At 28.6% G+C, this 12,276-nt stretch overlaps 2 protein-coding genes and 1 pseudogene across 2 annotated transcripts; all 3 read left to right on the forward strand.

Moving 5' to 3' along the window:
- The first annotated feature begins 1,761 nt into the window (after positions 1–1,761).
- On the forward strand, positions 1,762–2,435 carry LOC102589053 (NADH dehydrogenase [ubiquinone] 1 alpha subcomplex subunit 6-like; annotated as a pseudogene).
- A 3,134-nt stretch (positions 2,436–5,569) lies between these two features.
- Positions 5,570–6,832, forward strand: LOC107062509 (uncharacterized). The gene has a single exon (XM_015313185.1). It carries the CDS (start codon positions 5,570–5,572, stop codon positions 6,830–6,832), a length of 1,263 nt encoding a protein of 420 aa, XP_015168671.1.
- An 883-nt stretch (positions 6,833–7,715) lies between these two features.
- LOC107062510 (uncharacterized) lies at positions 7,716–8,707 on the forward strand. The gene is made up of 2 exons (XM_015313186.1): positions 7,716–7,875; positions 8,202–8,707. The coding sequence occupies exons 1-2, from the start codon at positions 7,716–7,718 to the stop codon at positions 8,705–8,707; spliced, it is 666 nt and encodes a 221-aa protein (XP_015168672.1).
- Positions 8,708–12,276: the final 3,569 nt, after the last annotated feature.

Genomic DNA, 12,276 nt, shown 5'->3' on the forward strand with positions numbered 1-12,276 from the left:
AAAGATTTAATATATATAAAAAACTATTTAAATAATTTGTTATATATAGGCCAATAAAAAAAAGGCCATGTGTAGGGCTTTAAATATTCAGCTTTTTTTTTCTCTATTTTCACGCACTTTCAGCTGAGTGCACTCACTCTTTCTGCCACATCATCCCTTAGGGGGTGTTTTAATCACTTCAAAGATGTTTAGGGGGTATTTAAATACCCGTGTAGTTTAAGTACTAAAGTAAATTTTCATGCCAAGTTCAGGGATTTTTTTTTTATGTATTTTCCCTATTTAAAAATGAGTCTTATGTAATATGATATGACATGTCAAATATGTGCCATATATATGAATCAAAAAGTAATAATACAAAAAAGAACAACAATGACTTTATGTCCCAAGAATTGAGTGACCTTTCAAGGAATATTAACTCATTTAAAAGGTTCCATTCTCACTTTTTTATACTCCTAATTACGCCTCCATCTCATATTAGTTGAATCTTACTTAAAAAATAATTTTCATATATTAGTTGTCCACCTTACTAAATCGAGAAAGCATTAATTAATTTTTTTTCTATATTACCCTTACAAATAATTCTTTTTGAAAGTGTTCACATTTGCTTGTAAAATTTTCAAAAAGTTTTTAAAGGGGTGTATTAATAAAATTATCTTCTTTTTTATGATTTCTTAATATACATAGAAAAAAAAAACTGATCAACTATTATGAAACGGAGAAAGTACTCGCACTACATGTTTCATTATCTACAAACGTTGGACATTTGTGATTTCCAAAATTTGTGAAGGAAAAGATTCGTCACTAATTAGTGTGACAAAATATTCCGACACAAAATCAAATTATTTAATTAAAATTTACCTTGTTAAAAAATTTGTGACAAAATCTTTATTTCGATCATAGTTTTGTCACAGAATTACAACTTTGTCACAAATTTGTGACAAAATTGTGCGGGATTTTATTTTGGCGTAAATTTGTGATGAATTTTATCATAAAATCGTTATACGTCCATGGGGCGGCTCAAACACATCAATGTGCTAAAGTCAAAATGGATTTGTGACCTTAAATTCTTATTTATTTATTTTTTAATTCAAAGTTTATTCTTCTAATATTTTAAAATGCATAGTTGTTAATATATTTGAAAATTATTTTTGAGATACATAGTTTTCTCTTCTTCATTTTCTGTGAAAAAGGTTATATTAAATGCTTACACTACTTAGACGTTCGATCATTTTCTTAAACACTTACTAATCATATAATTAGGGTTTTGGGAACATGATGTTACAAGTGTCTCCAAAATTTGTCGATCATTTTCTTAAACACTCACTATATCATAAATCTATATCATAAATGATCTTTAGCGGTAATTAATCAACGACAATAGCTCAATTACCGAGTCCGGAGTCAAAAGGGCAACTTTTTTCCTTTAGAAAATATAAACGATATATCAAATATTTTTTAAACCAAAAGGGAAAAATCGCTGAGGAGGGAGCGATATCCTTCCCGCATAATTAACTCCGTCGACTCCGTTAAAAAAAATTCAATTAAAATCGCTGCCCTAGCAGCGATTTTGTCGAATTTTATTTTTTTAAAATTAAAATGATGCTCCCGCAGCGTTTTATCAAGAATATTTTTTTTTATCAAAAGTTGAAATCGCTGCTACAGCTGAGATTTTATCAAAAAAAAATTTAAAAATTGATTTCTCAAAAAAAATAAAATTGTGTGGTTAATTACATTGGTTAAAATATTAAAAATGACAGTTCAGTGAAGGCAGAAAGAGATCAAGAATGTCCCAAATACTGAAGAGTCTTAAGGTGACACCAAACTCCACCAGTTTGGAAGAAGCTCGCACTCGGACCTTTGAATTCTTCCGTATGTGCTGTAGATCCATCCCTCATGTAAATGGAAGTCTACAACTTGCACGATGTCGTTTCACCATCCCAACTCCGTTCTGCCGCCGCCGCCGAAGTTCGCAAGAATGCCAATGTTACTAACCCTAAGGTAATTGACATGCTGCTGTTCAAGGGCATGGAAGAGTTGATGAACATTGTGAACCAGTCAAAGCAGAGGCACCACATTGTTGGGCAATATGTTGTAGGTAACCAAGGTCTTGTGCAGGACGTCTCAGGCAAAGATCGGGATGCATCCAATTTCCTGAAAAAATTCTATAGCAGAAACTACTCCTAGACCACCTTTCTGTATGAACTATGCCATATGGGCATTTCTGGTGGGTAAAATTCACAATAAACTTGCATCTTACAATTGGATTGCACATTTGTCTGTTTTTTCTTTGTTTAATTGGAGAGGATGCTCCTAGTCAAGAACCACCAATTGACAATTTCTTTTTTTGATTGGTAAAGGTGTTCTGTTACTATACAGTAAGGCTCTGAAAGTATTTACTAGTGTCACCAATTGACAAATTTGAGATTTCTAATGTAGGATTCTGTTGCATTTAAAAAAAATAAAAAAAAATATATATATATATTAAAAATGACAAGTAAAACCCAAACACCCAATCAATTCTTAGCAAAATACAAAATCACACTGCCACACGAAACAATCAATATTAGTGTATAATTAACCACCGACAATGTAATTAGAAAGTAGACCAATTTTTAGTTGAACATTATTTAGCATTATCAAAAAGAATTTTCAATATTAGAAAGTAGACCAATGTAATTAACCACACGAAATTATTATTTTTTAAGAAATTGCTGCGGGAGCAGCGATTTCATTTTATTTTTTTTAAATCGATACAAAATCTGCTGGAGCAGCGATTTTAATTTTAAAAAATCGATGTTGGACCAGCGATTTCAATATTTTTTTAACGGAGTAGATGGAGTTAATTATGTGCGAAGGATATCGCTCTCTCAGGAGCGAATTTGCCCTTTTGGTTTAATAAGAAATTGATATGCCGTTTTTATTTTTTGAAGAAAAAAAATTGTCCTTTTGGCCCCGGACTCCTCAATTGCCGCTAAATATGTACTTTTAGTGGCAATTAGCACTCTTTGTATATGTCCCTAAAGTCTTTAGCAATATTGAATCTAATGACACTTAACTAATGCCGGTAAAAACTTTAGCACTCTTTATTAATGTGTATCTATTGTCGCTAAAAGTTATTTTTGTTGTAGTGACTCCCTAACCATTTTTTACTTTAACACTAGAATTTGAACTTATTTATATTAAATGCTTACACTACTTAAAAAATACTCCACCTATTAAACATTTGTTAGATAGCTAACCAAAAAAAATTTGAGTATAATTCACTTGCGAATGACAAAATGACTAATTAAAAGACGATATATCATATTTTGGCCCAAAATAATTATCAAAATTAATATGAAATATGAGAAATAAAAAGAAAAAGTACTTTTACACCGAAACCCTAAATTTATCGTCATTGCTTTCCATGTCATCTTCTCCACAAACCCTAGCCTTTTCATAATTTTTTTTTTGTTTTTTGTTTTAAATATATCTGGTCGTTTTTTAAGGTTTAGAACTAATGTCTTTCACGCGCCGATATAAGGTGTATCAAAAATATATAGTATTTTGCAATGTTTTTTAAAAAGTGTCTAATAAACATTTTTTTTAAAAATAATATAAATGTCCAATAAGATGAGTTTTAGTTCAGACTTCAGAATCACAAAATGCAAATAAATTTATTAGAAGGCCTCAGTTATGACTTTAGGCCAAATAAAAGGTACACTACAATCTTAAAACCAATACATTTGATTCTAAATATTATAACAATAAATCCAAATATCGATTCATAACTTTCAAAATAAAATCTATAAAAAGCTATATAAAAATTACTACAACTCACAATAAATTTATAAATAAAAATCATATACGCGAAAAAGACATTTGGCTCTTTATTAGGCATTATAATATAGTTATCCTTATTCCTTAGTTAATAGGTTAAACTAGCATTAAAAAGGTTCTTCCTGCCGTAGGATGGCTAATTACACGATGATTATTTATCTATGACAACTAATTAAGGATACATATTTTTCTCCAAGACTTTGGGACTAAGAGACTGTTTGGCATTACTGTTGGGAGGCCAAAAGTGTTTTTTTTGAAAAATCAAGTGTTTGGCAAACCCTCAAAAGTGCTTTTAAATAGAAGCAGAAGCAGTTTTTCTGCTGTTGGTAAGAAACTAAAAATTTCTGCTTCTTAAAAAAAGTAGAAGCAGAAGCAGAAAATTATTTTTTTGAAGACTAAAAATCTCTTACATATTTACATATTTACCATAAATCTCTTATTAATTTATTAACATATTTCATAAGTTTTGTTAAGTTCCATTCAGGAATTTTCTTTTTTATTTTTATATGATAAACTTTTTATTTTATTTATGTCTATATATTATTATTTATATTTTATATATTATTTTACGTATTATTAGAAATATGTAATAATAATATTTTGTAGGATTAAAAAAGAAAAAAGTAACAATTACAGATTTCATCCCTCCCAAAAAAAGTAACAAATAAAATAATATTTTTTCTTAATTTACATATTATTTTATTTTAATTATATATATATATTAATAGAGGATTATGACAAAAAAAATAGCTAAAGATTGAATCCAAAATAAAATAAAATAGGTAACACAAAAAAATTCTTCTTCTCAATATTTTTCAACAATACTTTTGTAAAATTTTAAAAATTCAATTCCCCTAAAAAGGTAACAAATAAAAAAAAATCCTTCTCGTAGATTAAATAATCTTAAAAGAACTTTGATACTTGCCCTTTTTCGTAATTTGACTCTCAAAAGCACTTTTTTTTTAAAAATAGGCAAACATAAATTGCTTATCAAACGCACTTTTCAAATTAATTTGCCAAACATAAATTATTATTTTTTAAAAACACTTTTCTAAAAAGCTATTTTAAAAAAGCGCTTCTAGAAATAAGTAGTTTTTAGCAGTCAAAGCCTGTTTGGTATTGCTGCTAAAAACTGTTTATTTCTAGAAGCGCTTTTATAAAATAGGTTTTTAGAAAAGTGTCTTTCAAAAAGAGAAAAAGGACAAATATACCCCTGAACAATCGTAAATGGTATGCAAATACTCTCTGTCATACTTTTGGGACATTGGTGCCCTTGTCATCTAAAAACTAGAGTATATATGCCCTTCACTCTAAACCAGGAGTACCACCACCAAGGAAAGGGCAGGGTCAAGGGCCAAGGAAGGAATGGAAGCGAACTGGTTAAGGACAGTGATAAGCAGACTATTGAAAAATTGACACCGGACCAGGAAGAATGGAAAATTGTGAGGCGTAGAGCAGCAAAGAAAGGGGTAATGCAGACGGATTATACTGGACATGATGGCAATACAATTAGTGAGGACATTGTCTATGCAACTGGACAACATAGTGGAAGACTAGAGGTTGTTCCTCATGAGGCACCACCAAAACCCCCTAATATAATATGCTAGTAACCTGGAATGTTAGAGGGTTCAACCAAGAGGTCAAACATAAGGAACTGAGGTTGTTCGTTAAGAGGAATAAAGTAAATATTATAGCAATTTTAGAACATAGAGTTAGAAAAGAGAAAGCAAGGAGTATTATCAATAAAATAATGCCAGGATGGGAGTGGTGCAGAAATGATACAAATGAAGTTAGAGGCAGAATTTGGGTTGTATGGAATCCTACTATGGTCAAATTCACAAGGGTGGAATCATCAGTTCAATATGTACATGGCCTGGTAGATATGCAGCAAAGTGGTTTTAAGTTTCTATTCACAGCAGTGTATGGTCTGCACACCATAGCTACCAGGAGCTCATTATGGGAAAAGGTAAAACAGCTAAGCACACACATCAGGGAACCATGGATGATCATGGGATATTTTAACTCAATTTTTGCACAAGAGGATAGACCCATTGGGAGTCAAGTACAGCTGGAAGAAACCAAAGATTTTAGAGAATGCATGATTCACAGTAATATCACAGAACTACACACAGTAGGGAGGCAATATACATGGAATAATGGGCATATGTTTAGTAGGATAGACAGAGCACTGGTGAATGATGAATGGGTAATCAGAATGCCACCTTTACAAGGGATGGTGATGGAGCCCCTATTCTCAGACCACTCCCCTCTGAGTATAGAAGTAGAAACACAAAGAGACTTAAGGAAGAAGCCATTTAGATTTTATAACTGCTTAGCACAACATCCTGATTTCAAACCCACAATACAGACAAGCTGGCAACGACAAAATGGAGGAATGCAAAGGGTGTGGAATAATCTGAAGATTGTAAGAAGAGAAATGCAACATTTAAACAACAAGGAGTATATAGGGGTCACAGGAAAGGTCCAACAGTTACGAAGCAAACTTATGGCCAAACAGAATCAAATGCAAAATACACCTATTCCACAACACATGATAGAAGAAAAGAAGGAGATGAGGGCACAATTGACCAAATGGAGCTTAATTGAAGAGTCCATTTATAAACAAAAGTCTCGAATGCAATGGCTCAAATTGGGGGACTCAAACACTGCATATTTCTTTGCAAGTATGAAAGGAAGGAAAACTGAGAATCAAATCATAATGCTCACCAAAGAAGATGGCACAATCATCAGGAATCTAGATGACATTACAAAAGAAGTTGTGGGGTTTTACAAAGGGCTGTTAGGAAAATCAATTTCACCCATGCCAACCATGCACCCAGCAGCAATGAGAGATGGCCCTGTGCTCACTAGAACACAACAACTTGCACTCATACAACATTTTACTACAGAGGATGTCCTAACAGCACTCAAAGGAATTTATGATAATAAAGCACCAGGAGGAGCAGATGGTTTCAATGCACACTTTTTCAAACATACATGGACAACAATATGAGATGAGGTAACATATGGTGTATTACAACTCTTTCAAACCAATGAGATGTATGGCCCTGTTAACAGAACTTCTGTAACTTTGATCCCAAAAGTACAGCACCTAGCTCCATTAAAGAATATAGACCTATTTCATGTTGTACCATCTTATACAAGATAATTTCTAAAATGCTTACACAGAGGTTACAAGTTGTAATGAACTATCTTGTGGATTCTAGTCAGGCTGCTTTTGTACCAGGTAGAATGATGAATAATAAAGTGATACTAAGTCATGAACTAGTGAAGGGGTATGGAAGGAAAGGAATTTCACCTAGGTGCATGTTTAAAATTGATATGCAGAAGTCTTATGACTCTTTGGAATAGCATTTTCTAGAAGAAGTCCTAGTTGGGTTGCAAATACCTGCACGATTTATAACATGGATAATGAGATGACTTAAGACAGTCTCCTATTCTATAATGATAAATGGTAGTTCCAGTGGGCCTTTCCAAGAAAAAAGAGAAGTGAGACAAGGGGATCCACTATCCACGTATCTATTTGTGCTAGCCATGGAGTATTTCACTAGACTACTGAAGTCATTGAGGGACAACAAGTTGAAGTTTCATCTAAGATGACATAAACAACAGATCATACAATTGAGTTTTGTTGATGATCTTCTTTTATTCAGTAGAGGAGATGTCCAATCAACTGTCCTCTTGTATGAATGCTTTCAGCAGTTTTCACAAGCATCATGTTTAATAACAAATCAGGCCAAAAGTTGTGTGTATTTTGGTGGAGTGTTAGAACAAGAACAACAGTTGATATTGCAGTATACAAGCTTCACAAAAGGCAATTTACCTTTTAGGTATCTTGGAGTCCCTCTAAGCTCCAAAAAATTGTCAATAAGCCAATGTCAACCACTGCTAGACAGGATGCTGGGAAGAATCAACACATGGACTGTGAAATTTCTATCTTATGCAGGGAGGCTCTAGCTGGTGCAAAGTGTGCTAACTTCCATTCAAGCATTCTGGGCACAAATATTTTTACTCCTAAAGAAAGTGTTGCAACAGGTAGAAGCTATATGCAAGAGATTCCTATGGAATGGAGATACACAAACTAAAGGGAAAGCTCTTGTAGCATGGGATACAATTTGTTGTCCAAAAGTTGTTGGAGGCCTGAATATTACAGATATGTATGTGTGGAATAAAGCAGCAATACTCAAGTATCTGTGGAATTTGTCTAAAGAAAAAGGATAAGATATGGATTGTATGGGTCCATACTTACTACATCAAAGATAGGAGACCATGGGAAGTTCAAGCTAATCAAGCTTCTTGGGTTGTGAGGAAAATACTACAATCAGGACATTGGATCTCATAAGCTGGATTACAAGTGACAGAGGTGATAGAGGCAGAAACTTTTGCAATCAAGGATATGTACAAAAAACTTAGAGGTGAACTAAGCAAGGTGCCATGGAGAAGAATGATTTGCAATAACCAAGGCAGTCCTAAATGGACCTTCATCATGTATTTGGTTATACTAAGGAGATTGTACACAAAAGACAGGCTAGACAAATGGGAAATCCACAATGACTCAATTTGCTCACTGTGTAAAGCAGAACTAGAAACACATCAGCACCTATTTTTTGCATGTAATATGGCAAATGTGATATGGCAAAGGTTACTTCATTGGTTGTCCATCAACAGATGCAGTGCAGGGTGGAATGAAGAGCTAGAATGGACTACATTGCATGCTAACAGGAAAACTATACAAGATGAAGTATACAGAATGACATTGGCTGTAGCTGTTTACTACATTTGGCAAGAGAGGAATTACAGAATTTTCCAGCAAAGGGAGAGGACCATAGAGGAGATTACAAAACAAATCATTCAGGAAATTCATTGAAGAAGTAGCATGATTCCTAGAATGGCTAATGCAATGCAGAATTTAAATTTCTATCCTTAGTAGGTTTTCTAGGATAAGAGTCTGGTTAAGGCAAGGGTGATGGGCTTTGAGACTTGGGAATATGTCCATGTCCTAAGCTTCAAATTTCTACATCTTGAAAATCTAGTAATATAATTACAGTTACCAAAAAAATAAAAAAATATTGTTGAAAAATATTTAAAAGAAGAATCTTTTTGTTATTTATTTCCTATTTTTTTGGATTCAATCTTAGCAACTATACGTTTTTTTAGTCTAATTTTAAAAAAAATTCAAATTAAAATAAATTAATACATAAATTAAGAAAATAAATTTTCTTATTTGTTACTTTTTTGGAAGGGTCTAAATTTTTAATTATTACTTTTTTTTAATCCTACAAAAATATTGTTGTTAGTTTTATTTCCAATTCTCTAAAATAATACGTAAAGTAATATATACAACATGATATAATAATAATAATAATAATAATAATAATAATAATAATAATAATAATAATAATAATAATAATAATAATAATAATAATAATAATAATAATAATAATAATAATAATAATAATAATAATAATAATAATAATAATAATAATAATAATAATAATAATAATAATAATAATAATAATAATAATAATAATAATAATAATAATAATAATAATAATAATAATAATAATAATAATAATAATAATAATAATAATAATAATAATAATAATAATAATAATAATAATAATAATAATAATAATAATAATAATAATAATAATAATAATAATAATAATAATAATAATAATAATAATAATAATAATAATAATAATAATAATAATAATAATAATAATAATAATAATAATAATAATAATAATAATAATAATAATAATAATAATAATAATAATAATAATAATAATAATAATAATAATAATAATAATAATAATAATAATAATAATAATAATAATAATAATAATAATAATAATAATAATAATAATAATAATAATAATAATAATAATAATAATAATAATAATAATAATAATAATAATAATAATAATAATAATAATAATAATAATAATAATAATAATAATAATAATAATAATAATAATAATAATAATAATAATAATAATAATAATAATAATAATAATAATAATAATAATAATAATAATAATAATAATAATAATAATAATAATAATAATAATAATAATAATAATAATAATAATAATAATAATAATAATAATAATAATAATAATAATAATAATAATAATAATAATAATAATAATAATAATAATAATAATAATAATAATAATAATAATAATAATAATAATAATAATAATAATAATAATAATAATAATAATAATAATAATAATAATAATAATAATAATAATATAAATATAAATCATAAATAAAACAAAAAAAATTATTATATAAAAATAAAATAAATAAAATTCTTGAATGAAAATTAATCAAACTTATGAGATATGTTATTTAATTAATAAGGGATATATTAATAAATATGTATATATGTAAGGGATGTTTTTGTCTTGAAAAAATAATTTTCTGCTTCTGGTTTTTTAAACAACAGAAATTTTTAACTTCTTTCCAACAACAACAGAAAAAATGTTTTTGCTTCCATTAAAATACAGTTTTAAGAATTTGTCAAACACTTAATTTTTTAAAAACACTTCTGGCCTTCCAACATCAATGTCAAACAGGCTCTAAATAGTTTTTCCATATAATTTTTAAAATTCTAATATAAATTATATTAATTTTATATGGTGTTTGGTTGCGTTTTTTGTAGTCCTACATAATTAATACCAACATAACTTATGAGGGAATCTATGTATAAGTTATGTGGGGTAAAAGATGGAATAAGTTATGCGGATATTAGTTATACATGTATTAAAATAGTAAATTACATATTTACCCCTATTAATTTATTTTTAAATTTTTTTATTGAGAACTTAACCTGACTACTGAGTATACTGCATTCTTATTTTTTTTTCTTTTTCTTTTTAACACACGATCAATAGCCTTTTTTCTTTTTTGGTTTACATTTGGATTCCAAATGTAAATATTTTATTAATATTACAATTTGGGTGGTATATATTTTGTCGGCACATATGTTAATCATATTCTAATTCATATATTTGGTGTATTAAAATTGTATAAACAGTATATAAAATATATTTATAGAATATTTACTATAATAATGTATTGTAGTCTCTATATAATTAAATAATATATACATAACTAATACCCGCATAATTAAACTCTGCATAATTAATACCTGCATAACTAATATATGCATAACTAATACCTGCATAACTCTAACCAATAACCAAATGGCCCTTAAGGAATTATTGTAATTAGAAAAAGAGTAGGGATAAAATGTAATTTACTCTTTACACTGAGATTTATGTAAGTTAGTCATTCTTTTATTTGTTGGGCTTTTCACTTTACTTCAAAAGTTATGTAACCTAAATTAGAGATTTCTTCAAGTATTAAGAAATAACAAACTTTTGGTAATAAGGAGCCACTATTATTCCCTTAAATTGGGTCAAACTCAGCGCATTTTGAATAATCAGATGAGTAGATTTCTAATACCGAATGGATAAACAAAAACAATAAGAAGAAAATTATAATTAAATTTATTTTTTCTTCTCTCTGATCCAATTTAAGACCATCAAAGAATGTGGTACAGTGCATGATGTTGTTCTTTCTGGTCTCACATTCAAGTCACTGAGTATGAAAAAATCTTGATAGGGAGTTCTTACCCTTGAATGGGGTCTTATGCGACACGAATCCGAATTAATTGAACTTTAACACGGATATCAGATACCGAATGAAAAAAAAATTAAGGTTACATGCCTATCTAACCAATTCTTGATAAGAGGGTCATATTGCTAATCATCATATTTTCTTGATTAGAGAGAGGGTCATAATTCTAATCACCATAATCTTTCATCAAGAATATTATAATATTTACTTTGTAGTTTGAGTCTGATGTTTTTTTTTTGTTGTGATTAGTGCATCTCTCGTGTGTTGTCACACAAACGAGGAATCTTTATCATGAGATTATTACTTTCATGTTTCCCACTAATCAAAAAATCCATATGAAACAATAATTATTCAGTGAAGATAATCATCAATTTGTCGCTTCTTAAATTTTCCATTCATTGGATTTGGAAAATAATAATGATTTGATTTCATATAAACAACATATATACTTTTTACTAGGAAACTTTTACTAATTTGTTGCCTATATACGTGACACATAATCTTTAGGATTGAAAATTTGGAACATTTTTGTAGTATAAATTTCTTGCAATATAATTTCTTCATTGACTTTTTTCTACAAGATAACGAAATCTAAACAAACTTCTGAATTAATTAGAATTTAGGAGAAGCATAAACTCTTGATCATATCTCGTATCTTGAATTTGATTTTCTTTTTGAAAAGTTTGTAATTATTGTAAATAAATAAATAAAAAATAAAAAAATAATATAAAAAAATAATAAATAAATAAATAAATAATAATAATAATAGTAATAATAATAATA

Source organism: Solanum tuberosum, unplaced genomic scaffold (genome assembly GCF_000226075.1).
Source record: "Solanum tuberosum cultivar DM 1-3 516 R44 unplaced genomic scaffold, SolTub_3.0 scf00236, whole genome shotgun sequence".
NCBI lineage: Eukaryota > Viridiplantae > Streptophyta > Magnoliopsida > Solanales > Solanaceae > Solanum > Solanum tuberosum.

Coding starts and splice junctions, on each gene's coding strand:
- LOC107062509 (XM_015313185.1), top strand. CDS start 5,570: ATGCCAGGATGGGAGTGGTGCAGAAATGATACAAATGAAGTTAGAGGC.
- LOC107062510 (XM_015313186.1), top strand. CDS start 7,716: ATGTCAACCACTGCTAGACAGGATGCTGGGAAGAATCAACACATGGAC. Junction 7,876..8,201: donor TAAAGAAAGTGTTGCAACAG/GTAGAAGCTATA, acceptor TACAAGTGACAG/AGGTGATAGAGGCAGAAACT.